Source organism: Ceratotherium simum, chromosome X, assembly GCF_057802395.1.
Source record: "Ceratotherium simum simum isolate JZ-2026a chromosome X, ASM5780239v1, whole genome shotgun sequence".
Taxonomy (NCBI): Eukaryota; Metazoa; Chordata; class Mammalia; order Perissodactyla; family Rhinocerotidae; genus Ceratotherium; species Ceratotherium simum.
In genome coordinates, this window is record NC_141940.1 from 124,674,646 (window position 1) to 124,701,260 (window position 26,615).

At 46.8% G+C, this 26,615-nt stretch overlaps 1 protein-coding gene across 2 annotated transcripts in view; it reads left to right on the forward strand.

The window, feature by feature from the left end:
* Positions 1 to 2,552: 2,552 nt before the first annotated feature.
* LOC101405024 (pseudouridine-5'-phosphatase) overlaps positions 2,553 to 26,615 on the forward strand; it is a 55,503-nt gene continuing 31,440 nt past the window's right edge. The window contains exon 1 of one of the 2 annotated variants that reach the window (XM_087426644.1): positions 2,553 to 3,002. In XM_087426644.1, coding sequence (XP_087282770.1) covers positions 2,933 to 3,002 — 70 coding nt within the window. In that variant the 5' untranslated portion in view covers positions 2,553 to 2,932. Of the gene's footprint in view, positions 3,003 to 3,610; positions 3,984 to 26,615 lie in introns of those variants that run through there. The other variant, XM_087426643.1, reaches the window with a different exon arrangement.

Consider the following 26,615-nt stretch of genomic DNA (forward strand, 5'->3'; position numbering starts at 1 on the left):
TCACAATAAATGGCACGTTTAAGTATATACATTGTATGAGAAAGGATCATCTTTTTATTTGTGCCATCAGCCCTTAATAAGCTTGTGACACCATTCTACTAGTTTCTGACCACTACAGGTGCATCTTCTACGTTGCAATTAAAGTGATCACGAAAAGTAAGCTACTGTTCCCTGAGGAAAGCACAATTCTGCAAAAATAAATTGTAATTTGTAGAAGGAAATCCATCCTCCCTCTTCACAGAAGCTGTTCATCTTTGTTAGCAGAATTATGATAAGCCACAGGGCATCTAGTTACTTGCCTAGAAACCAATTCAATAGAACATTTTCACTTTTTCCAACCTAGCTTGTGACAAAGAAGCACTAGAGTACTCGGTTTTGTTTTTTAAAGTGAAAGGGTGTCTTCTATCTTATGCACGAGATGTTTCTGAAGAGTGTGGAAAATAAAAGAAACGATTTGAACCACACGTTCACGTCCACCGGGAGCAGAAGTCCACCAGGTTCCCCAAAGCATCTCTTCTGCAATTGCCATGTGGTTTTGCCAGTTCAGCCGTGGTGAAGGGGGAACTCCCTGCCAGTACCTTGCTTCCTGTACGTGAACAAACTGGATTCTCTGCCAGGAGCCAGGCCCAGAGCTGCAGTAGCCGAAACAGGGCGAGGGAGACCTTCTCCACATATCTCTGCCCAAGGAAGTCTGACGCCTTCATCACCTCCATCTATGCGTTTGCTTATTTTTGCAGCAAATCTCTAGGAGGCTTCAAAACCCAAGCAACCCCCAGAGCTCTTTCAAGGAGCCAACTTTCTGTGACACAGAGATCAACTACACCTCCTAGGCTATCCCTGCCGTTTCAAATTCTTAGTCCTGGCACTGGAGCCTTTTCTCTTTTAAAAATACTCCTTTCAGGGGCCAGCCCGGTAGCGTAGTGGTTAAGTTCGTGTGCTCCACTTCGGCGCCCCGAGGTTCACACCCCAGGACCTGTGCACCGCTCATCAAGCCACGCTGTGGCGGCATCCCATATAGAAAATAGAGGAAGATGGGCACAGATGTTAGCTCAGGGCTAATCTTCCTCAGCAAAAAGAGGAGGACTGGCAATGGATGTTAGCTCAGAGCCAGTCTTCCTCACACACACAAAAAATAAAATAGCACTCCTTTTATCTAAAGAATCAACAGAATTGTGATGTCGTACAATGGGAAAGAAAAATAACTCTCTTGTTTGCGTATCCATTTGTTTCCAGAGAATGGAAAGAAAGTGGGAAGGAGAATTCTAATGACTCAAGCAGATAAGCACTGGCATACTGCAGGTGCCCCACCAATGTTTATGGAATCAATCTATCAACGGTTGAATTGTGTCCCCCCCTAAAAAGACGTGCTGGAGTCCTAACCCCTAGCACCTCAGAACGAGACCTTATTTGAAGACAGGGTCTTTACATAGGTAATCAAGTTAAAAGTCGGTGATTAGGGTGGGTAGCAATCCGATATGACTGGTGTCCTTATAGAAAGGGGAAATTTGGACACAGAAGTAGAGGCATAGAGAGAAGATGATAAAAACAGATAGAGGGATAAGATGGCCGTGTACAAGCCAAGGGGAAAGGCCTGGAACAGATTCTTTTCCTCACAGCCCTCAGAAGCCATTAACCCTGCTGATAGCTTGATCTTGAACTTTCCGCCTCCAGAACTGAAAGAGAATACATTTCTGTTGTGGAGGTCACTCAGTCTGTGGTCTTTTATTACAGCAGCCCAGCACATTGTGGGTCACAGTCCCCTCACTAACTGGTTGATGAATTGCCTTCTCTGAGGTCCAGTGTCCTCAAAAGGAAATCGTGACTGGAGTAAACAGAGGAAAGTCTCTTACAAGCAACAGCTCTAAAAAGACACCAATTAGCTGAACACATACTATTTGCTCATATTAAGAACATGACCTGCCTCCGCTCATTTGACACCTCCATTTTTCACACGAGGAAACTGAGGCACAGCGGTTCACTGCCTGTCATGGTGAATAAGCAGTCTTGCTGAATCCAGGCGTGTCCGCAGTATACAGTTTTCGCAATTCGCCAGAAAGACACCCTCACATTTTAAACTCTCTGGAACATTCTTATTTCTGCTTCTTGAAAGGTCCCATCCTTACGTTTAAACGTGCATATGCAACATCAACTAACATTAAATAGAAACAAGGGCAAAAGGTATTTCTGAGAGTGGAAAAAAAAAAAAAAGCTATTCTGGTTGCATTCAAAAAACTTGGAAGAGGAGTAAAACTCAGAGCAACCAAAGACAGATGAAACATAGGATGGAAAAAAACGGCAAGGCATTTAAAAAATCCTTACTATTTCAGCCCTCTCCTATCAGATTTCGGCCGGGAGGAGGTGGGGGGAGGGATGCTCCGGGAAATGCAGACGCCTAGGCTGCAGACCCGCGCGCCACTGCGCACGCGCCTGGTGGGGACCGCGGGGAGGCGGGCGGGCAAAACTGAAAGAGAAACTTGCTGAGGGTCCCGGGCCGCCAGTCCCCCCACCGGGGGACTCCGTGACTAAGGCCACCTGCCTGCACGTTTACCTGGTGGCTCGCAGAGATGCCACCCTGAGCATCTTTGCACCCCTCTCCCCAACAACCCCATGCACCGTCCTTGTAGGATGTCCCACTTTCCTCAGGCGCCTTTCCAGATTCAAGCCATGCATTTGCCGCGGCCCGGGAACTCGGCTCTGCGCGGCCCTTGAATGAGCATCCCGACCCGCTTACGGGTGTGCAGCGAGCCGGGGGGAATGTGGGCTAACTCGTCGCGCCCGCCCGCGCCGAACGCAGGCCCCGCGGCGGTGGGCGTCCCGGGCGCGCGTGCGCGGGGCCGGAGCGCGCGTGCGCAGCCGGCGGGCACCGGCGCGGCCCCAGGGCCCGCGGGCGCGCTTTTCTTCTCCGGCCGCACTCGGACCAGAACACAGCAGCATGGCAGCACGCGTGTCCCCGCTCCGGCCGGTCACCCACCTGCTCTTTGACATGGACGGCCTGCTTCTGGGTGGGTAGCGGCGGCCGCCTCCGCGGGGGCTTCCCGGGGAGGGCGCGCGCGGGGCGGGGGGCGCGGGCGCGCAGGGCCGTGTCCGGGACCCCCGGCGGGACAGCAGCGGGGACGGCGGGGCCCGGGTCCGGCCGGCCGCGCGCGGGACTGCGGCCTCCTCGCCGTCCGGGACGCCCACTTCCGGTGGCCGCGCCGCGCGTGGGGACGGAGAGCGTGGGGGCGGCGCGCGAGGGCGCGGCGTCGGGGACCCCCGCGCCGGCCGCGGGAGCGCAGCCCGGCCTCAGTTTCCCCGTGTGCGCGCGAGCCTCCAGGCTCCCTGCCGGCCTGCGCAGAGCTGCAAGCGCCTCGCCTGCAGCATCCTCCAGGGCGGCGGTCCTCAAGCCGTCCACCTGGGGACACGTGGCAACGTCTGGAGGCACCTGGGGTGTCCTCCCTGGGAGCGGGGGCAGTTATACTGGCATCTTGGAGGTAGAGGCCGGGAATGCTGCTGAACCCCCCGCAATGCACAGGGCGGCCCATACCACCGCACAGTATCCAGCGGCCACTGTCTGGAGTGCGCAGGTGGAAGAGCCCTGCTAAGGGGTCCGGCTGCCCAGAGGGACCCCGCAGCACGGGCATCTCCTGGGAGCTGCCTGGCCATGCAGAACCCCAGGCCCCATCCCACACCTGCTCAAATCAGAATCTGCCTTTTAACCTTAGTGCCTGAAAGTTTGAGAAGCGCGCGTGGTATGGGTTTGAAGGATTATCACTCTTTGTACATGCACTAAACAGTCTGATAGTCGATCGGGGTAGGCACGAGTTTCACCAGCAAAGACGGATTCAAAGAAGAAAACGCTCCATTTATGAACTCAGGAGGGAACTGTCCTGAGCGCTCCCCAAAGCCTGACCTCTTAGCCTCCAGAAGGCTGCATGCTTTATGTGGACTGCTGACCTGGTGGAGGTGTACATGCGTTATTGCTGCATCTCATAAAATCCTGCAAGGTAGGAGGAAATATTTGCATTGACTAATTAAAAACAAAAATACTGACACTCAGAGAGGTAGAGTTACTTGCCTCAGGTTGCACAGCTAATAAAGTGCAAAGCTGAGAAATGATTCTAGATCCATTTGATTCAAAATATAAGTGATGTTGTGCTCATAGTACGTGGTGAGTGTGACCTTTCCTCTGCTGATGGTGGCTCTGTGGTTCAGTAGTTACGAGACTGATTTTTTAAAAGGCACACAAAAAAGTGTCTTCATTTTAGGGACCCAAAGATAGAAACGCATGAATTCCTAAGGAAAAAAAAAATCCCTATAGAAATCACTAATTGGGGAGAACAGTGTATGCAGCTAATAAGTGTGAAATGACTCAATTTGGGAAAGCTTCTGGGGTTCCTCAGTATAGTTGGTAGACATGAATTTTCCTGCTCAGATGGCCAAGAAGTGAAATTGTCAAATAAATTCCTTACCCTCTAAGGAAAGGTCCAGAGAACCTGTTGTGGGAGTCTTAGTAATTTTAATGCAAACCGGGATGTCTCATTAAAATTAAATTTATTAAACTTCTCAATGAGCTTGACACTTACTCCTGACTCTAGATTCACACATAGCCGTTCCCTGAAGCGGTGAATGCTTGACTTATGTGATGGTACCTGCAGGGGAAGTTATCAGCCAGGATCTCCTCTTTACTAGTTAGGACAAATTTAATGGTTTAGCTCCTGGCAGTGTTACCCAACTCCCTGAAGCGTCACAGAACCAAGAATTAGTGGCATTTGGGGAGATAAGACTTAGCCCTCCCCCCTCCGCCATTTTCTCCTTTCTTCCCTAACTCTTCTTTGAGGGAGTAAGGCCTTGCAGAACTTTCTCAGAAATTCACCTTTGCTTATTCCATTCTTTTACAAAATGTCTTGTATAAAACACCGCTTTCCAAAATGTACGACTTGATCTCCCTTAATCTACCCAATTATGCCTACTCTAACTCCTCAGCACCTCGCTTCGAGACATCTGTTGTCTGCATCACAATATATCATCAATTTATAATGATTCTTTTGCAGTAGGCCTGCTTTTGGGAATTTCGAATGCGTTCCCCCAGGAAGTTCTGTTTGTCAATGTAGCCACAACGCTCCAGTTCTCGGGGAAGTGCAATTGGAAACAAATAGTTTCTTGGGGAATTCCTACGTTACAGGAGAAGCTTGTTTAATCAGAAGAGAATCAAGAAGTCAATGGAGATTTTTGCAGAAATGTTGACAAGAACACCCGGGCTCTTCCCAGTGCTTTTGAAATGTATGATGCTGTTACTTGTCCTTTCAAACAGAAAAGATGCCTTTGGGTTCTGTTTTTGTTGACACAAGGTAACAGTCAGCTCTGATCTAGGTAATAATTTTGGCTCGCAAAGGCCATTTAAGAGAAAAGGGGACTGAGGTTATTTATGGACTCGGACAAGATTTTGAGGGAAGAAGATGACAAGGATTAAACAGTATCCCCGCTCCTGGCTAGGGAAGATTATCTAGTTCGTAAATAACTGAAATTAGGAGCACAAGAGGTGGGCCCGTTCTCTCTAAAAGACAAGGAAGTTTGCTGTCCAGGGCAGTGCTGTCTAACAGAAGTAGGACCATATACAATTTTCTGGACGCGACACTAAAACAAAAAGATAAATTAACTTGACTGGTACATTTTTTTCTATCCTAACATATCCAAAATATTATTACTCAACACATAATCAGTATAAAAATCATCGAGGCAGTTTGCATTCGTTTTTGATACCCAGTCTTTGAAATCTGTGTGTATGTTATACTCACAGCAGCACAGCTCAGCTTAAAATAGCCACATTTCTAGTGTTCAGTAGCCACATTTGGGGAGTGCCCGCGTGTTGGACAACCCAGGCCCAGGGCTTTAGGAAGCAACCCATGATGCCTGCTGTTGATAACCAGGTGGAGGGTGGATGTTAAGAATATTCAGAATTAGGAATTTCAGTACATGTAAAACGTATTTTCTAGGAGTCTGATACAGTAATTACTTAAAATCCTTAAAAAGTCAGCAAAGAAAAGTAAGCTTATTTTCACATTCTTAAAACATCAGCAGGAAATAATACAATAGATCTGTGAGGAGAATATTCTTGGTGGTGATTATATTTTGTCATGTCTCCATAAATGCACACAGATTGCGGGATTTCAGTGGGTGACACGTGGCTTCTACTTTACCTTCACGTAGTGCAATAGATAACCTGTTCTGTACCTGGTCCCAGTCCCAGAGCTTCCGACTGGCCACGTAACAGCACTTGAGACTGTTTGGAGGTGCCTGTGTCTCTGTCTGGGGCCCAGGAGACCCCATAAGCTCTGGGACGGGCGGGAGCTCTGTGGTGCTCACTGAGCCCAGGACATCACTGGTCGCCTGAACAGGCATGCCCAGTCTGTGGTTGGAGTCCCGTCACACATGGTCATTCTCCCGTTCACTTCACCTGGGATAATTTCTTTAGACACTGGGACATCCGTGAAGCTGATGACAAAAATAGGATTTTCTTATATAACCTTAGCACGTGCCCTGGATTAATTTTCGGAAGAACCGACATACGTTGTCAGTTGACCCCACGTAACACATAAGAGGTTTACAAGTGGAGATAGGAGCCTTTCAGTGTCCATTGGTTCTGATCACCTAATGTTACAGTACCTGTGCATTCCCAAAGAGCCATGGCACCTTCTCAGGAAGCTAGAGCAGAGGAAGGATCGTTCAGGATGCCTCCATATGTGGTGGTTGTCTACCCTCAGAACTCAGAGATCCCAGTTGAGTGAGATAAACGTCGCATGCTCTTTGTTTGAGAGACCTCTCCGCACTTTGTTGCGTGCACTGGGGTCTCTTTCTGGATGTGGGGACAGCTATGCTGTGGTACGTTCACCTTCAGTCTGCCCTGGCCCCCCGCCGGGAGCTAACAGCACGTACTTGGGTTTTATGTCACTTTGTTGGGTGAAATTTAGGTTCCGCCCATGTTTGCAAACGAGTTGGCTGAAATTTGGAGGCCGCTCTGAGGCCTTGACACAGAGCAGAGCCCACACTTAACGGGGCCCTGGCTTCAGCTCTCATTGCAGTGTAATCGATGGGTGATCATCTCTTCTTGTGGAAACTGGAAAGGTGTCTGGAATGTGGCGAGCGTAGAACAGGGTCCAGAAAGATGTGGAGTAAGATGCTGGTGGGGGTCTGGGGAAGGTAAGGGTAGACTGTATTGTAGATTAGAGGAAATTCATCTGTAATAAAAAGCAATCCAGTTATAGACTGAAGTTGGTAAACTCCACTCTCATAGGTTCTGCTTCCTAGCAGACCTGAACCACATCAGCCTTGTTTGTTCTTGTCGTTCGAGGTTAGATGTCCACCACAGCTGCTCCTGTTTCTAGCATAATTGAGAAGGGAGTGAGATGTAAATTGCAAAATTCTGCTGATAAACCAGAGTTTTGTTCAGCTGGCAATAGGACTAAGTATTCAGCGGATTCCCGTCCGTGCGGGTGTGAGATGCCCTTTCCTTGTTTTCTCGCAGCTTCCTCACCCTCACTGCCTGGTTTTGTTCAGCATCTTAGCTGTGCAAACTGGTCATCATCGTGGGAGAGCAGTCATCCTCTTTTCCTATGACCCGGCCGTGCCTTGTTCTTCCTTCTCCTTCAAAAGCTGTGTGCTGGGGAGTCTTAGGTCCCTTTGTTCTTTCTGATTATTTGCTGTTTACTCTTGATTCTTTTTTTTTTTTTTTTCATTTTTAAACTACTATAATTTAAATACCAGTTCTGCTGTGTCATTTTTCAGGGGCAGATGGAGATTTACTGTAAAAGGGGAAATGATGCCCCCAAGAAAGCGCTCGTTATGTAGATAGCCAAGCGATGGTCAGACCTTTGGATGGGATGTTTGGAAAGTGATCGATACACAGCCCGTAGCTGGAAGGGACACTAGTGTGATACCAGAGTGGATTACATTTGAAAATAATTTCCTACTGTCAGGTGCCCGTGAATACCAATGACTAATCGTTACAGCATTGGATATATTTAAATCTTCACTTAATTTTTTTAAAATGGGGGCGGGCAGTCTTTGTTTTATGGTGCAGACATCTATAGTTTAAACTTGCCTTCAGGGCGTGTAATGAGGATTTTCTTGAAAACGTAATAACTAACACATACGTTTCTGCTTATGGAACTTTTCCCCTGTGGCTTTGCAGAGGAGGAGATCATTCTCACACTTGTTAACATACTCTTCTGAGCGTTTGGCAGATGCTTAACTCCCTTACATTTTTCTCTGACTCCCTCATGTCCTTTGCTGTAATGCCTACGGTTAGTAGGTAAGCGTGTACCAAGCGGCTGTGCGGAAAGGGCCCCAGCCTGGGATGAGGGTGGTCACCTCTGCATGCCCTTACCGCCAGTTCCGTCTGTGTGGCTCGTGGCACTGGGCTGGGCAGTTGACGGCCGTTGACTCTCCTCTCCTAGGCCTAGGAGCTAAGCCAACATATATGCCCTTTTGTGATCGACAATGCTCTATTTAAAAATCTCGCAGCTCACATGGCTAGTGAGGGACAGATCCGGGAGCAAACCAAAGTTTGTGCAGCTCTCAATAGATGTGTCCAGTCTGTACGTGAGATGAGAGCACACGGTCATAGTTTGCACATCTGAGCTTGTTTGAGGCCGTGGAGACAGAAGCTAGAATCAGCACCAGGCTTCCCTCCCTCTCCTGTGCCCTGCCCCATGCACGTGTCAGAGAAGTGGAGTGTCGTTCATGAGGACTGCGCACCTGTTTACTCTCTGGACCAGCACTGTCCATCCAGCAGAACCACCTGTCATGCTGGGAACGTTCTGTATCTGCGCTGTCCTGGACAGGAGCCACGGGTGGCACCTGGACATGTCCAGTGTGGTTAATGCACCTGAGGAACTGAACGTGTCACTTTATTTAGTTGTACTTTATTTACATTTAAGTAGCCACCATGGTGGACAGCACAGCTCTAGAGGTGTGAATTTACTAATTCCTTATCTGTTAGAAAAGATTGTCAGCGGCAGTAGGGGCTTCAAAATGAGTCTCTTCCCTTAGTCGTCTTAGTAGCCCAGCTGGGACACAAAACATGATGGGTGAAATGTGTGAGTAATCGTTGGTAATAAACATGGTGAGGACATGCTATGGACAGAGCAGTGTTTTGAGTTGAAATGAGGGGGGAAGCTGTGCTGTCAAGTATAGAGAGGAGCCAAGACGAGAAACGGATATTTCAGACCAGGAGAAGACATGGCTGAGCAATAAACATGTTTTCTGAAGCAGAGAAGAGATTATTTTTGTCAAGCAGAGAGTTTGTGTTAAAAAAAGATGACTTCTTATTAATGATCATTTTAATATGATCATTAATCGTTTTAATCATTAATCGTGGAGGCAAGGATGGCCTCTTTGTGGGGCTGAGCTCACCCTAGTGTTTTCCAAACTGGGGTCCAGATGGTAGTTATGTCCCGTTAGCCTGGTTTAAACTAGAAAACCTCGTCCCATCTTCCAACCACATAACCTGTGTTTTCCCCCATGATGGTGACTTTTGGAAGACTCCAGGCCAGTTATCTTAGAGAACGTCCTACATTCTGGATTTGTCGGGTTTCCACATGGTGCCATCTTACTTGTTCCTCCATCCCCTGTATTTCCTCTGATCTGGAAGTTACGCCTAGTGCCTCCGTTGGGCTCAGCCATTCGTTTGTGGCAAGAACATCCTGCACTACCTCATCGCCTATTTGGGGAGATGTTACAGATGGTCAGTGTGTGGTCGGTGCCCTCACTCCAGTCCCAGCCCCACTGAGAAGTCTTGTCATCAGGAAAGCTGTCAAGTTGACTCTTGTCTTCCGTGCTGGTGTTTGGGACATTTTGCTGAGAAGTCAGTCCGGAGCCTGAGAGACCAGGTATAGGTGGTAGCCGTAATGCCTGTGTGTCTCAAAGGCCTGAACCATTAGGCAGAAGAATGGGCAGGGTGTGGTTGCAGGGGAAGCCGCAGCGCCCACTCTGAAGAGAGGGTGCTCCCAGGAACCTGGGGGAGGTCTGTCTGGACGGGTTCCTCTGCAGCCCTGCAGATCACACTGCTTCTACCTCTGCCTAACGCAGACCACATACCCTGATCTCTCTGAGTGGTGTTTGATGGTGAGGTCCAAGGGTGTTCAGACCTTTGCCGTCAGACTCCTTAGAAAGCATAGGTGCATTAAAAGCAAGTACAGTTGCCTGCGCTGTATCCACTTTTAAAGGGTAAGCTTAATATTTGAGACAGAGGTGCATAGTTTTCAATGTAGTTTTACATTCCACACCCCACAGAGCAATGTTCATGGGTACTTAAAGTGATTAAGTTCTTGATTTCTAAATACCATACCCAAGGAAAGGAACCAAGGCCAAGGAGAAGTGGCAGATTCCAGTCTGTGGCCCATAAAATACAAGATGAGCCTAGGGCACCTTCTTATGCCAGAATGCAAGGAAGGGCCCCACTGCCAGAATGCAGGATGGTTTGAAATCAAAAGAATAGTGACTGTAGCAGATTATAGTATTCTAAATTAAAAAAAGAAGAAATCCGTGTGTCATGATCCTCAAAAGAGAGAGAGAGAGACAGGGGTGTGGTGGGAAGGAGGACAGCTGCTTTACAGAAGAATGCCAGTTAACAAATACAGAACGAATGGTAGAATTAGTCCATTCACCATTTTGCAATCCCCAGCATAGATGGTTCAGACAAGCGTCACAAGTGGAAGCCAAGACCGTTGGGTTCAATGTGGAGGGGGGTGAGGGTGTCCAGATAGTGCCCGAGTGCCACGCCACAGGGTGCTGACAAATAGCACAGGCAGACGTACCTTCGCAATGGACAGTTCCAGGGGCCACTGCTTAACCGATGGTTCCCACTTAACTGTGCCAATGGTGGAGCGCCTTGTCACTGTGTGCCTTCCGAAGGGATGCCACAATGGTTAAGCTGAATCAGTCGAGCCTCTGGGAGTAGTTTCCGGTTCAGAGGGATACAGGAACAAGTCAGGTGACACCATGTGGAAACTACCAGACAAATCCAGAGTGTAGGACATTCTACACGGTCACTGGGCTGGACTCTTGAAAATGTCAGAGAGGCGACAGGGACGTAAGTGCAAAGCTCACTGGATATTAGATTGAGGGAAAACCTCGATGAGATACATTTTTGTGACAGTTGGAGAACAGTGATATGCACTGGATATTTACTTGATGTTCTCCCATTATTGTTAATTTGCCAGGGTTTGGTGGTACCCCAATGGCACAGCATTTTGGCTGTGTAGAAGAGGGTCCTTATTTTTTAGAGAAGCATGCAGAGGCATACAGGAATGAAGTGTCATGTTGTCTGCAGATTTTGTTTGTTGCATAAGGTGTAGGTTGTGTGGGTCTCTCCTGTACTACTTTCGACTTTTCTGTCTACTTGAAAAGTAAAACAAAAAAGGAATGGGAGGATTAAGCCTTAAGCATGAACCACTGAAAAGCAAAAATAAAAACAAATTATTAGGTAGGAATCAGTAGAGTCTATTTAAAGAGACAAGAATGTGAAACATACATCTTTAGAAGATTCACATTAGAACCCTAAAATGAACAGTTCCAGAACCTTTACCTCTCTGGAAAATTCAGTTGGCTGCGCAGTCCGTGATGTGTATGTCACTAGAGGACGTTCAGAAAGGAAGAGACCCCCTCACTGTTCTCATTCTCCAGCTCCTCGTCTTTTCCTCACAGTGCGGTTGGAGCCAGCCCTCAGGATTTGTAAAGACCATTTTGCACCGCATTTCCTGTGGGTGGTGTCTTAAAAGGAAGCTGATATTTTGTCAGGAGGTCACACTCAGGAAAGAGAGAGTAGCAGCCTCCTAAATTTCTTCCAAAAGTCGCCACCGACCCATACCTGCGTTTCACATGGTGTGGTGTGCTGATTAGACCTGATGATAGCGTTTCCTATTAACCTGACAGCTGAGTCCCTGAGCTCTCGTGACCAATCTCAGTGCACCGCTCAGCTGACTTCTGCAGCTCTAGGCATGCGTTTATTTCATCGCTTACTACCCGTGGGCTACCAAGGTTTAAGGGGACTCTGTGGAGCTAGAACTTGAGTGCAATAATGGGATGGTTCTTTTTTTTTTTTTTTTTAAGATTTTATTTATTTTATTTTTCCCCCCAAAGCCCCAGTGGATAGTTGTGTATCGTAGCTGCACATCCTTCTAGTTGCTGTATGTGGGACTCGGCCTCAGGATGAACGGAGAAGTGGTGCCTCGATGCGCACCCGGGATCCGAACCCGGGTCACCAGCATCGCAGTGCGCGCACTTAACCACCAAGCCACAGGGCCGGCCCTGGGATGGTTCTTAAAGGGATGCCCACGTGAAGGTAATACCTGCATGTCGTTTTCGTTCCGTTGGGCCCAGTGTTGTCCCTGGAGTCAGGGTCCTGGGGGTTACCTGTGCGTACGCATTCAGAGTTCTCTTTGTCTTGTTTACCTCCATTTCAATAGCTTAGAAACCCTTTAGCTCTCTCTTGCTTTTTAAAAAAATCACTTGGTTATTAAAGAAATTTTTTGCAGCAAGGCATTACTCATTTTTCTTCTGGCTACAAATAATCATAGATTTCATTAAATACTCAACGTTTTGCTGATTTCAGTATAGTCCTCTAGTGTGTTCCTATTTTCTTTCTGCATCTTGCTTCCCTCATTTATCTTATAAAGCATTTCCTTTGATTAAATTGATAACATTTTTTTTGTATGATTATTTTGGTTAAATCGATAACATTTTTTTTGTATGATGATTACATGTAATCAAGGTAAACTTTACGTCCGCCTGAGTTACTAACTTTTGCCACCTGATATTTTGACCTTTGCACGGACATTTTGGTGACTACACATTAGTATTTAGGTGACTGGCATTATAAAGTGGAATTAGAATTGAATTTGAGATTTGGAATTGAAGCATCTCATCCTCTCTACAAAGAAACTGACACAGGACCACCTGGTTAGCTAGTGGAAGAGCCCAGTGCAAGTCTGGCCCCCTGACTCCTACTTGGGCACCTCATCATGTGTCTCTGTGGGCAGTCTTGGAGCCACACATTGGAACCCATGGACGTGTCTGTTGCTGTGCCAACCCTCACTGGTACAGACGCAGGTGGAGGTCCTTCCTCAAAGATCAGCAAACTGATGTCTAGCGTTTCAGTCTTATCTCATAAAGGATCTATCGAGACGGCCGCCCAAGACCACTCTTGCTTATGAAACACTAGCTGCAGTCTCAGATGAAGCCCTGCCCATCTCAACGCCTATTTACGTGCTCTATGGGTTTGGTAAAATTACCCATCCCGGTGTTCCCACAGACCCCTGCACACTCCTCATCTTCAGCCTTTGTGCATGTCACAGGCAGCACGTGACATCTCCTAGGCCTCCAGAGGCGTATCAGGATATGAAAACAATCAGATTGAAGACCATGTTAATATCTAACCCAGGGCCCTTACTGCACTGTTGAACCTGATTTTGCAGAAGAGATTTAATCATCTGAATATATTGTGCAGCCCTTCTTTATGGCCATAGCGTCTATTATTAGATCGAGTAAAATAATGTCCCCGCTTAGTGAGGGGATGGCACTTCTGTGAAGTAGCCTAAAGGACTTTACCATCTTTATCTAATCAACTCTATAAAAATAAACGCAATGTACCTGTCTCGATAGTTACAATTAATTGTTTCTACTATTGGGTTGGGAATAGAGTTGGGGTCCTGATTTTGAGGGTGTACTTTAAAAGTGTCTCTTCATCAGTGTCCTAGATTGGGGTACGTTGACAGGAATCTGCAGGCATCATTTCCTCTTTCCCTTTGGGATGAAATGGTCCTCCTCCTGTTGAAGCTGGTGCCTCTGCCTCAGCTGGGGTCCTGGCCCTTCCTTCCTCAAGGATCTTTCTCTAAAATGCAAGCTTCTTGCTCCTTTTTTTCTGAATGTTAAGCTGATGCTCTTTCTTCTTGTTTCATGCTTATATACCTCTCATAAAGTATGTTAAGTCTGTCATTTAAACAGACGCGGAAACACTGCTTCAGCCTGGTGGTCCCGCCGTAGCCACAGCATAACTCCCTGTTTGCATCCTCGGCCAAGCTTCATGAAAAGGCAGACCACGTTCTCTGCCCCTGCTCGCTCATCGACCCAGCTTCCTGCAAACTCCTTTCCTCCCCACTGGCCACAGAAGTTGTGCTGACAAAGGGAGCAGTGATTTCCGTGCAGCCAGATCCAGTAGGCACTCTTTTCTTAGATTTCCAGAACTTTCTGCTTCGTTTCCTGCTTCCCCACTCTGCCCCTGGGAGTCTGCCTCATTGGCATCACTGCCTGTCCCTCTTCTGTCTTCCTCGTGGCTCTCTCTCCCTCCTCTCTTCTGTTTGGGGCCCCTGTGACTTGCCCTTGGACCCCTTCTCTCTGTGGAGATCTCTTGTGCACGCCTGGCTTCAGCGAATGCTCTTGCTCTCAAGACTCGACCTCTGTCGACTGCCCTCACCTCTCTCTCGAGCTCCAGCGACACTTCACAGGAACCACCGGGTGTTCTGACCTGAGCTGCCCAGAGGCAGCGCCGAACCCCGTATTTCAAACGGAGCCTAGAATTCTCTGCCAGATCTGCTCCTCTCCTGCATTCCCGGGGAGCCGCACACGTCAGAGACCAGAGTAGCCTTCGAATCTTCCATTCCTCACCCTCCCCAGTCCCCAACGTTCCAAGTACCTACTTATTTCTAAATATTTCAGAGTTGTTATTGTGTCATTCCAGCTGCCACTGCCTTTCTTTAGGCTCTCTGTCTTTTTCCTCATCTAATAACAGCTAATATTCGTCAAGAGCCTTTCCCGTGTGTCCAGAGCCATTGCGAGCACTGTGCCTGTGTCACCTCTTTTAACTCTCAGGGGGCCGAGGGTGCACGGTTAATGCCGTCATTGCCCATGTTGCAAAGGAGGGAAGCGAGGCTTCATGAGATCAAGCGGCTTAACTTCAGAGGCAGTGACTGTGACGGTTACCACCTCGTGCCTCTTCTCACAGCTTGAGGAAAAGAGGCAACAATTCAACAGACTCAGGTGTTCTCAAGGGCGGTTCTGTCACTTCCAGAAAGATCACTGGTGGTGGTTGGATTTTGGTGCCCGTGTGGGTGAACCTACAAACAGAGTGCTGGGGCCCAGGCATATTCGGATGGAGAAGGCTTTGGTGAGAAGGTAGACCTCACCAGGGGTTTTTTGCTAAAATGTCCCAAATTCCTTTGTCAGAGGAATTTGGCCATAAACCGGTCCCTAAATTCTTTCCAAGAGAAAGATCGTGTCTGCGGGTAAAAATAACCCTCAGCTCTGCCTGCGGTGTATCGGATGCCCTCTCCCGTCCCGTGTGCTGGGTTTTTGTGCTTGGATGTGTGGTTATAACACAGTTAAGTCATCTCTGGGTTTGCCGGGTGTAGCCCGATGAACTTGCTCCTTTCTGAAAGCTCCAGCCGTAACTCAGCACCCATCTTGTTAAACCAGTTGTGCTCACCTTGGCCAGCTGAGAGCAGCCCAATAAAAGCATTTACAGTCGCCCACTGGGTCATTTGAGCAATACAGGTAGCCAGGCATCTGAGGCAGCTAAAGAGGCTTAAGGCTGCCAGCCTGTAGGTGGGTCCATCCGGATGGCTGAAGACAGATGGTGTTTTCTGCTGTTGAGAGTTTGTTTCGGGGGAGAGCTTTTAAGTCCAAAAGGAATTGAAGAAAAGCATGATAGAACAGGTCCACGAGGGCTCTTGAGGAGAGAGAGAAATGCTCGGGGTGTTCCTTCAATTCATGAATCCCACAGCGTTTTATAGCATGCCCCCCAAATGCGCGGTACTGACACTGGTGCAGGGAGTGGGTACAACGCCGTCCCTGCGCTTCCCGGGACTAGAGCTGTGGGAGTTGGTTAGGTGGAGAAGGAAGTGCCAGGACTATTCCAGGCCAGGAGGGCACTGTGCAAATGTAACAGAGCAGACAGAGGTTGAGAAAAGGCGGCTCTTGCGTGACCAGAAAAGAGGTTACTCCCGTCGATGATGGGAGCAGAGGCAGGAAGGTATGCCCAGGACAGGGTACGGCGAGCCCTTGTGCCATACTCAGGAATTCAGATTCTACCTCACAGCTGTGGGGCAACCTTGTAGGCAGAGGATGCTGCAGACAGGTCTCTTTGATGATGTGTACGACTAAAGCTTGGACACTGGGAGTCTGGCTAGGAGGCTATTGTGATCGTCAGGGTGACTGAGATAAGGACTGTGTTAGCTTCCTAGGGCTGCTGTAGCAAGTTACCACAAACTGGCTGGCTGAAAGCAACAGAAATTTATTTTCTCACAGTTCTGGAGGCCAGAAGTCCAAAATCAGTGACAGCAGGGCTGTGCTCCCTCTGGAGGCTCTAGGGGAGGGTCCTTCCTGCCTCTTCCAGCTTCTGAGGGCTCCAGGAGTCCCGGGGCTTGTGGCCGCCTGCCTCTAGTTTCTCCTTCCTTCTTCACGTGGCTTCTCGCTTCTCTCTTATGAGGACCCCTGTCATTGGATTCAGGACCCTCCAGGATAATGCAGGAGGATGTCATCTCAAGACCCTTAACTTAATCACACCTGCAAAGACCCTTCCTCCAAATCAGGTCACATTCACAGGTACCAGGGGGTTACAATGTGGATGCATCTTTTGGGGGGCCACCACTACAAGGGCACAAAGGGTTGCATGAAAGAGGAGATGCCTGATTCAGAGCCTGTTAAGTTGACCTCTGGGTTTCAGGGACTGAGGGAGAAGGAGCTGGCGAAGATTCCCCTCTGGCTTGGGTGAATAGTACTGGCTTGTTCTGAAGTAGAGACCAGAGAGGGCAACAAGTGTTTAGACAAGTGATGAGTTCTGTTCCGGGCATGTGGACATGTTGAGTCTGAGTCGCCTGCAAGTCTGGGCAACTTTGTAGGTTGACATCATGGATGAAAACTACCATCGTTTCCCATTGAAAGCAAACAAAACCCTGGGTGCTGTCACCCTACAAAGAAACCTGAAATAGATGGCTATCAACCTAGACCCATCTTTGGATGGTGGTGGTACCTATAAGACATTTTAAATTTACGTTTTGAAGTCCCTCTTCCCACATATAATGCACACACTCATAGAGGTGGAGAGTTAGTCAAGGAAGGAAGGATCTAGAAGTTTAGCTCCATTGGCTTACGTGCCCACTGTGTTTTGCTGTATGTTTTGTTTTGTTTTCCATGGAAATAGAGAAAAGAAAGGGATTTGGAAGCCAGGAGGAGAACGTGCTACTCTGGTACGGAGGGAGCAGGTCGGATCCTTCCTCATTCTCAGGCTGCCCTTTAGCCCTCTGATTCCTCCTTAACCCCTGTGTGAAAGCCTGCCCTTGGGGGTTCAGTCTGTGGGATGTGTCGACGTGGGGGAGTTTTCACGACGTTGAAGTCTTCTCGTTCCCTCCCTTCCTTCTTGCTGCAGCTTGGCTGCGAACATCAGAGAGATGCTCTATTTTGTCACTCATAGCTTTACACCCAAAGTAATTCTTCACACTAGTCGATGCTTGCTACATCAGAAGGGCACAGCCTATGCTCTGTGCTGTCCAAATAAGACGTTTCCACTGGTAAGGAGGTTAGGATGGCACCTTCCTTTGCCTTCACCAAAGCTGTCTTACCAGAGGTGGGGTCTTGAAAGAGTTGGAGCCCTTGAAAAAGGAAGGAGATCATATTCTGAACTAAAAGTCCAGGCTGTTCTATGATGCAGTAATAAATAAGTGGTACTTCCCAAAGAGGCAGTCATTGCTGGCGACAGTGTTTGCATCCAGCTCCTCTTTTGCGGTGGGGACTTGGGGTAGGGAGAATGCTTACAGCCCTCTGAAGGCACGGAAGAGCTCCGCCTGACTCTCTTGAGGCTGGGAGCAGATCCGTGAGCAAAACATTGGCTTCCATACTATGTTCTCCATGAAGGTTGGATCTGGGTCAGTTCTGTAGACTGCTCGAGTCTGAGCACTTAGAACAGTGCGCAGACATGGTGTGTTTATCGTTGGAGAAACCCCAATTGGTGAACACCTGTTTGTTCGCGTGGATGGGTAAATGTTATATGACACGGCAGGGACGAGCTGGCTCCAATATAGGAGACCACTCCCATCTCTCCACATTTCATTTTCGGTACAGCACAGGCAGTACAAGAACAGAAACTAGAAGAGAACCAGGGAGGTCATTTGGTGTGTGCCCTGTGATCTGTACGTGTTGTTAATGAAATATCGGGGTATAACTAATGACATCCTGTCTCCTCCTTTGCACGTCCTTGGTTTCCCCAATTACGTTCAAAGCAGTGGTTGCCAGATCTGCCAAAGGCTAAGGCCTCTGTCCTGTCTTCCCACGTAAGAACTGGGCTCATCTTCTCATTTCACCTGCAAGAGCTCCAAGTCCAGCTGCATTTAAGTGTAATTATACTTAATAAAGAGTTGCCAATTACAGAAAAGAGGTGGTGGGGGCTTGGGCTGGGAACTTAGGATCTAATTATACATATTCTTGATTATTCGTGAGTGATCACCTTGGGCCCTGCTCTTTCATCTGACGGCTGTCTGAATATTGTCCATGTCGTCATTCATTTGCATCGACATTAGCCTGTAAACAAAGGGCCTAAAATAATTCAAGCGTGAGGTACGTGGATAATAGGAACACGTTTCCCAAAGAGAAATGTTGGAAATAGAAACTAGATACCCAGACCCATGTTCAGAAAACCCTTCCCATACCCGTGGAGCTGTCTTATTTCCAGATGTGCCTGGCCACCTGTTATAGATTAGAGGAAACTCCATTCTGGGTACCAGCATGGAGTGCCAGGAGCATAGTTCTGCCCCAGGGCAGTGACGCTGTGCCTGTGGTGCCGTTGGGTTCCAGCCCTTTCTCCCTCTCTGCTCTTCTCCTGTAGCTGACACACACACACGGGTGGGGCATCATGGGTGCGTAACATTACTGATGGAATTCTGTGTTCTGAGTTGGCTGCTGTACGCTTTGGTTTAAAAAATTTATCAGCTATTAACGTTAGAGGTTCAAAAACGTACCTGTTCCTTACACATTTAATTTCTGCTTATTCTGTTTACAAATCGCGTAGATTTTAACCCTACCTGTTAAGAGGCCATAACAGTATTTGACTCTATTGACAAATTTTTGATAATGCTAAACACCTTTGTGCTCGTTAAGCCACATTTATAAAACTAATATATTTTATTTCCTTGTTGAGTACTTTCCTCATCTGAATTAACAACCGAAACCTTTTTGTATAGCCAGTGATCACTTTAAGCCTAATAAATGAAGTTTACAAAAATGATAAACATAAAGTTCACTTGACTGTCCCAATAGAGTTCCCTAATGTCGTCTTAAATTGTGAGTGAAAATTAGTAATATAAGTGTGCGTTTAAAAGTTTGTTTACAGCAAGGTTGCCCCAATTCGCTTGAAGAGTACAAGTAATAAAATAATAAATAGCACACAAAAATTTATTCAGTTGCCGTCCTTCTCTTAAACATCTCTGAATGTTTGAGGAGTTGAGAGGTGCCTGTCCATTAGGGAAAACCAGTGCCCTCCCACGTACCTTCCATTCCCTTCCAGCTGACTAGATTTTCCATTTCTTAACGTATGTAAATGTATTTCTACCTAAATCCAATACTCTTTGAACCTGACAAGAATTCTGCATTCTTTTATTGTACTTCCCAGGTCCATGCCAATCCTAGAGAGGGCTATTGAAATATCTGATGGAATGCTGGAGATCTTTCATGTACTCTGTCTGACTTACGGTAGCAACTCATGAGGTCATATACCAACACGACTTGGAAAACGGACACGGAGCCACCCTTAATTCTGTGTCTGAGGAGCCTCTACATGTTCACAGAGAAGGCAACCTCATTCCATAAGAATATAAATTACCGACATTCACTAAAGGGAGGTGTCATGGTGTGTCCATACGAAATGGAGGGAAAAAAACCCCAGTGATTAATAAGATTTATGCATGTGCAGTAGGACAAGCCGAGGCTATGGTGTCCTTTAACGGCTGGTGGGTGGCCTCTGGGAAGTTGTCACATGTAGTTCTGTGAGCTGTCTGTATGTAGCCTGGACCTTTGGTTGTCAAGGCACTTGTGAATGAAATGTTAAGAAAGGTTTATTCTTATGTTGTGTTTTTGATCTGTTTGAGAGTCATTGAGAGAAGCCCAGTTAGCCAAAGAAAAAGAGATGGCTGAGAAAGTTTCCTTTTTTTTTTTTTTTTTTTTTTGTGAGAAGGATCAACCCTGACCTAACATGGTTGCCAATCCTCCTCTTTTTGCTGAGGAAGACTGGCCCTGGGCTAACATCTGTGCCCATCTTCCTCTGCATTATAGGGGACACCTGCCACAGCACGGCTTGATGAGCGGTGTGTAGGTCCGCGCCCGGGATCTGAACCTGCAAACCCCAGGTGGCCAAAGTGGAGCGTGCAAACTTAACCACAACACCACCGGACTGGCCCGGAAAGTTTCTTATTGTCTTAGTTTCTGTTGCTGCAGCAAGTTACCACAAACTGAGTGGCTTAAGACAGCACAGATGTATAATGTGTATAATGTTGCAGTTCTGAAGGTCAGAAATCCCTCATCAGTCTCATGGAGTTAAAATCAAGGCATTGGCAGGGCTGCTTCCTTCTGGAGGCTCTAGGGGAGAATCTGTTTCCTTGTCTTTTCCAGCTCCTAGAGGCTGCCCCCATTGCTTGGCCCACGGCCCCTTCCTCGTCTTCATACACATCAATGTTTCCCCTCTCTGACCATTCTTTTTTAATAGAGGCATTTTTAGCCATCAACTTCCCTCTAAGCACTGCTTTTGTTGCATTCCTTAGGTTTTGGTGTGCTGTGTTTTCATTTTCATCCATCCCAAAATATCTTCTAATTTCCCTTGTAATTTCTTCTCTGACCATTGAATATTTAGGCGTGTGTTGCTTAATTTCCACATGTATATGAATTTCCCCCATTTTTTTTCTGCTACTGATTTCTGATTTCATTCCACTGTTGATTGGGGATATGTTTCGGATGGTTTCAAGCCTTTGTAAATTTACTGAGACTTGTTTTCTGGCCTAGCAGATCGTCTTTCCTGGAGAATGGTCCACGTGTACTTGAGAAGAATGTGTGTTTTATTATGGTTGGGTGGGGTGTTCCATAAATGTCTGTTAAGTCTAGTTGGTTTATGGTGTTTAAATAGTTAAGTGTTTTAAATCAAGTCTTGTATTTCCCTGTTAATTTTCAGTCTAGTTTTTCTATCCATTATTGAAAGTATGGTATCGAAGTCTCCAACTACTATTGTTGAATCATTTATTTCTCCCTTCAATTTTGCCAGTTTTTGTTCCCTGTAGTTTGGGGCTCTGTTATAAGGTTCATATATGTTTATAATTGTTGCATCTTCTTGAGGGAATGAACTCTCCTTATAAAATGTTTCTATTAAATTTCTTTGTTTTGTTTCTAGTAAAAATGTTTGTCTTAAGTCTGTCTTATGTGACATATCCCTCTTTTGGTTACTGTTTGCATGGGATATCTTTTCCATCCTTTTACTTACAACCTTTTCCCACTTTTCAATCTAAAGTGTGTGTTGTAGACAGCATATGGTTGGAGCATGTTGTTTTTCTTTTTTTAATCCATTCTGCTAGTCTTTACCTTTTAATTGGGGTTCTGACCATTTACATGTAACACCATTATTGATTAGATAGGGTTTCTATATGGCATTTTGTTATTTGTTTTCTGTATGTCTTATTTTGTTGTTGTTGTTCCTTATATTCCTCCATTATTGCCTTCTTTTACATTAACTAGATATTTTCTATTGTACTATTTTAATTCTCTTGTCGTTTCTTTTGTTATATATATTTCAGTTACATTCTTAATGTTGCTCTGAGGATTACAGTTAACATCTTAACTTATAACAATCTCGTTTGCATTAATAGCAACTTAGTTTAAATAGTATACAAAACTTTGCTTCTATATAGCTCCATTCCCACCCCCCTCCTTTGTGCTGTTTTTGTCATAAAGATTACATCTTTATACATTATGTGCACATCAACAGAGATTTATAATTATTGCTTTATGCAGTTATCTTTTAAATTACATAGGAGAAAAATGATTTACAAACCAAAACACATGTATCTTGTCTTTTATGTCTGCTAGTGGACAAAATCATCCCCCATTTGTGAACCACTGCTTTAAGTTATAAAAAAAAAGTGCCAGAGTATCACTATTCTTCATCTCATTTTAAAGCAATTTAGCATGATTTAGAAAGGTGGCCAAAGAAATTTTTGAATTGGTCCTTGGATAGTGAACCAAAAAACAAACATTCATGTATAAAGGGTATTGCATTTTTTAGTGTTTCCAAACCTTGCTTGATGAAATTTTCCAAAACAAAAAATAAAGTAACGATCTATAATAATTCTTGGATTCATGCCACCTTCAGTTAGAACATTTTTTGGTTTGGTGAGCCCCGTTCAAAGACTGAAGTCATGTTGATTGAGAAGGAAATACATACCCAGTCATAGGGTGACTCGGGTAATAGTCTCGAGTAAATTTGACCTAGGGAGAATTCTTTTTGGAGACAGGCATTGAGTATGCCTTTACCCTGACATATTATCGCTGTTCCATGTGGGTTCCACGGTAAGGGAGCATTACGTACTCTCTGAATACGCTCTCTTACATTATCCCTTCTAATATACTTTGGTTTGCAAGTGGGTGATCAGAATGTGAATCCAAACGTGCTGTGTTGGCACAGTCTTTATAAATCATCCCGAGTGGAAAAGAGGAGGAAGATCTCCCGGAGTCCTGTACCCGCACCCTCAGTGGTGCTCGGGTGGTATTGGCCCCAGACAGAATCTGCAGCAGCATGACTCCTGCTGATGGAGCCCAGATTCAAAAAAAGGGGGGAGATAAATATCCTATTCTATAAAACATCTGCTGCCTCCTTACAGGAAATAGGAAAGCAAGCTTCAGTCAGCATCTGTACCTTCTGAGGTTCCGCTTTGAAAAATCCATGTAGGAAAAGTGAGAAGGCAAAAGATATAAAAAAGGGAGAGGTCATCAATATCTGGGACTAGAAAAAACTGATTTAAAAAGCCTGTTTTGTGCATGCAGACTCCTGCTAAAAGTATGCTTTTAGAAAGAGGAGAACAACATGCGTGTATATAGCATATAGTGAGTCATAGGGTTCAGTATCCATCGGGGCTCTTTCCTCTTTATTATGTATATCAGCTTTTTGCACAAATGAATGTAAAAACATTATTTTGATTCCAATATTTGCAGGATATAAGACTCACTCTCCTTTGGACAACTCAGCTTAAGATCTTGTAGCTCTCTTGAATTTGTAAATCCAGACCAACAACTCTTGATCCTCCCACCACCACCATTAAGGCTGCAGAAGGGCCCATCACAGAGCCAACCGCAGAGAAAGCCCTCGGAGCACAACAAGTCCCATCGTTCTGTCACCAGCAGGGAACCTCCACTGGCCCCAGCTCCTTCCACACCCCAGTCTCCCCCATCCCAGGCCACCTACTTGTGTGTCCTTTCTGTCTGAGGAGCCTCACTGTTTCCGTGGTTGGGCCAGGCCGTCACCCGTGGGAGCCAGGGTACCTGCTCTTCTCTTAAATTATCCCTTCCAGCCTACCTCCCCCATAATTAAAAGTAACAGAGGAGCGGAACCTGCTTTTAGCCAGGACGATATGGGCGTGGAGGGATGACTCCTGCAGCTCCCCAGGGTAAGGGGCGCCGTCCTGTGTTCCTGCTCCTCTGCGCCCTGTGCCCATCTGGGGAAGGCTGGGACTGGGGACAGGAGCTCCACAGGAGCTCCACATGTCTGAGGGGGGCATGCCCTCCCTCAGACAAGGCCCAGCCGGGGTCCCCTTCTCCTGTCACTTGACGTGTGTTTTCATTAGTGAATCTTCTCCTCCGTAGATTTTTACATGCACCCTCTTGAGACCCTCTCAGGAGCAGCACTGTCTCACCGTGGGCTTTCTTTCCAACCTCACTTGGGATAATCACCGTGTATCGAGCACGTGGTCTGTCTGGACAGTTTACTCCCAATACCATACCTCCTCCATGGGCAGAGCTTCCCGAAGCTTCCCCAGCGCTCACCCTCAACCCTCCCGTGCTTGATAAGGCACCTCTCACACTGAAGGAGGTTCAGCCAATGAAACCATTCCCCTTCCACACCTGGCTCTCACCCCTGATTCCCCACCAAGACAGAATGCGCTAACGTAACAAGGCAAGCTTGCCATAGTCTCAGATGCGAGAGTGATTTTTAAGTAGCCTCCATGGGGGGCAGACACCATCACGAGCGGGCATAACCCACTGTCACCTAGACAGGTGATGGGCATGGGAAAATCAAAGGCCCCCCTCATTGATTTCCTGGTGTTGAACGATGTGTTCCTTGTGGTTTTCAGATTCTAAACCTTTGTCACCCGTTTCTTAAGCGACTCTACCATATAGGAGTGAACACATTAGCTCCTTTCACTTTGTCAGTCATGGGTCCCATTAGATTTTGCTCGGCGCTGTTGCTTGTATTTATTCCACTAGGTGGAGGGGCTGAGGGCCGTGCTTGTAGAATTTTTTGGTGTAGAGTGAGGTGGGGCGGATAAAAGGAAAATGAGCCTTTGGGGAGAGAGGTTCTCTGTAGGAAAGGAATAGATGACTGTCTGTGAGCCGCTGGTCCCTGTCGGACTCAGTGATTTCATGGAACCCTCTGTGCTCAAATGCTGTCGCTTCTGCTCCAGGTCTGAAGAGAAATCTTAGAGAGAACTTCCTCTTGGGGAGCCCTGGGCTCACAGCTCGCTGGTTGCAAGACCCTGGTAATCATTTCACTTAATTCAGTTGCATAAGTTATCTTCAAATTCAGGGACTACCATACCAAAGCGTGACTGCTATAAGCTTCTAGATTAGTCTTTTCCACTGAGATGGAATTAAACAGGGACGAATGTGAAACCCAGAGTCTAGGTTTGCAAACTGAGGAAGTATAGGGTTTTTTGTTGTCGTTAGTGCCGTGGAGTGGATTCCGACTTCTGGTGCCCCCGTGGACAGCAGAGCAGAACCCTGCCTGAGATTTTTCTGCCATCCTCTCTCCTTCTGGCACTCGATCATACAGTGCTCTGCTGCTATTCATAGGGTTTTCCTGGCCAGTTTTTTTGGAAATGGGTGGCCAGGTCCTTCTTCTTATTCTGTCTCAGTGTGGAAGCTCCGCTAACACCTGTCCACCATGGGTGACCTGCTGGAAATACTGGTGGCATAGCTTTCAGCATCCCAGCAACATGCAGCCGCCACGGTATGACAACTGACAGACAGGTGGTGTGGTTCCCTGACTGGGAAACAAACCCGGGCCGCGGCAGTGAGAGCCCCGAATCTTAACCACTAGACCACCAGGGCTGGCCAGTAGAGGATTAAGGAGGTGAAAATCTCCAACACACGTGAAAATCTAGGTGTTGGCTAACGTGAGATATTCTTAGGAGCTATAAACCTATGCAAAACAGGTGTGCATAGTGACAGAGTAGGAGTTAGGACGTCAGAAGAAAGTAGGTTGACCTTCTACCTTCTATATGATCTTAGTGTACCCTGAAACATTCTATATCATGTAATTGCCACGGATGCTAATGAAATTTTAGTCCCGTGGTTCTCACACGTGAGCAGGCATTGGAGTCTTCTGGAGGGCTTGCTAAGACACAGATTGCTGGGGCCCCATGCTCACTGGTTCAGTAGGTCTGGAGTGGATCTGAGAATTTGCATTTCCCATAAGCTCCCAGGGGACACCAATGCTGCTGGTCTTGGTACCACACCTGGAGAACCACTGCTGTAGTCCCAGTGTGTGGAATTGATGAGGGATAAGGGGTGTGTGCAGAGGCCATGCCTTAAAATGAGAGCTTGTGGGATTTGTGTATACAAGTCTCAGTTTCAATCCTGCATGGTCCATAGATGAGCTCGGTGACCTGGAGTAAATCATCAGAACTCACTAAGCCTTGTTTTCTTATTTTTAAACTGGCCTAATCGCATTTATGTATCAGTGATGTATTGTTCAACATCAGAAAGTAATTGATAAATTTTAAAGGTTCTTCATGGATGAGTTTGGGAGATTTTTAACTTGAAAAGCACTTAATCATCACTACCACATTCCATACTTATTTTCCTCCCATTTTAGAGAATATTTGTCTCCTAATGTTGCATTTTGTCAGGGCTCAGTAAACGTCACACTCTCTGCTATTTGCCCCTCCGCCTCTGATTTCCCACTCACAGCTCCCTTCTGTTTCTTGGGACCCGTCTGTCTTCCCTCCCCTGCCTCTGGCTGCAGAGCCAGCGGTTGCCAGTATCTGCCCTTTCCCCATCACTTTTAGTCTCTCTCTGACCACTGGAAGAAGAGCAGTGGGTCGTGGTAGGTGATCAGACAGCAGAAGACAGTGAGCAAGGGGAGGCTGAGATGCAGGGAACACATCACCAGTTTTTGTTGGAAAAAGAACCATTTTGGAAAAAGAGCCGCATGGTATTCCTCTGTTACCTTGCCGCAGTCTGCTAAGTCATAATCTTCTCTTAAAGAAAAGCATGAGTTGCTATTCTTTATCTTCATGGTCCATGTTTTACCCTTTCTTTAAAAAAAACAAGGGGGGTATCATTTAGTTGCACCCTCTGGCTACCTGGGGACACCTGTGCTCAACCTGGTGGGTGTCCAG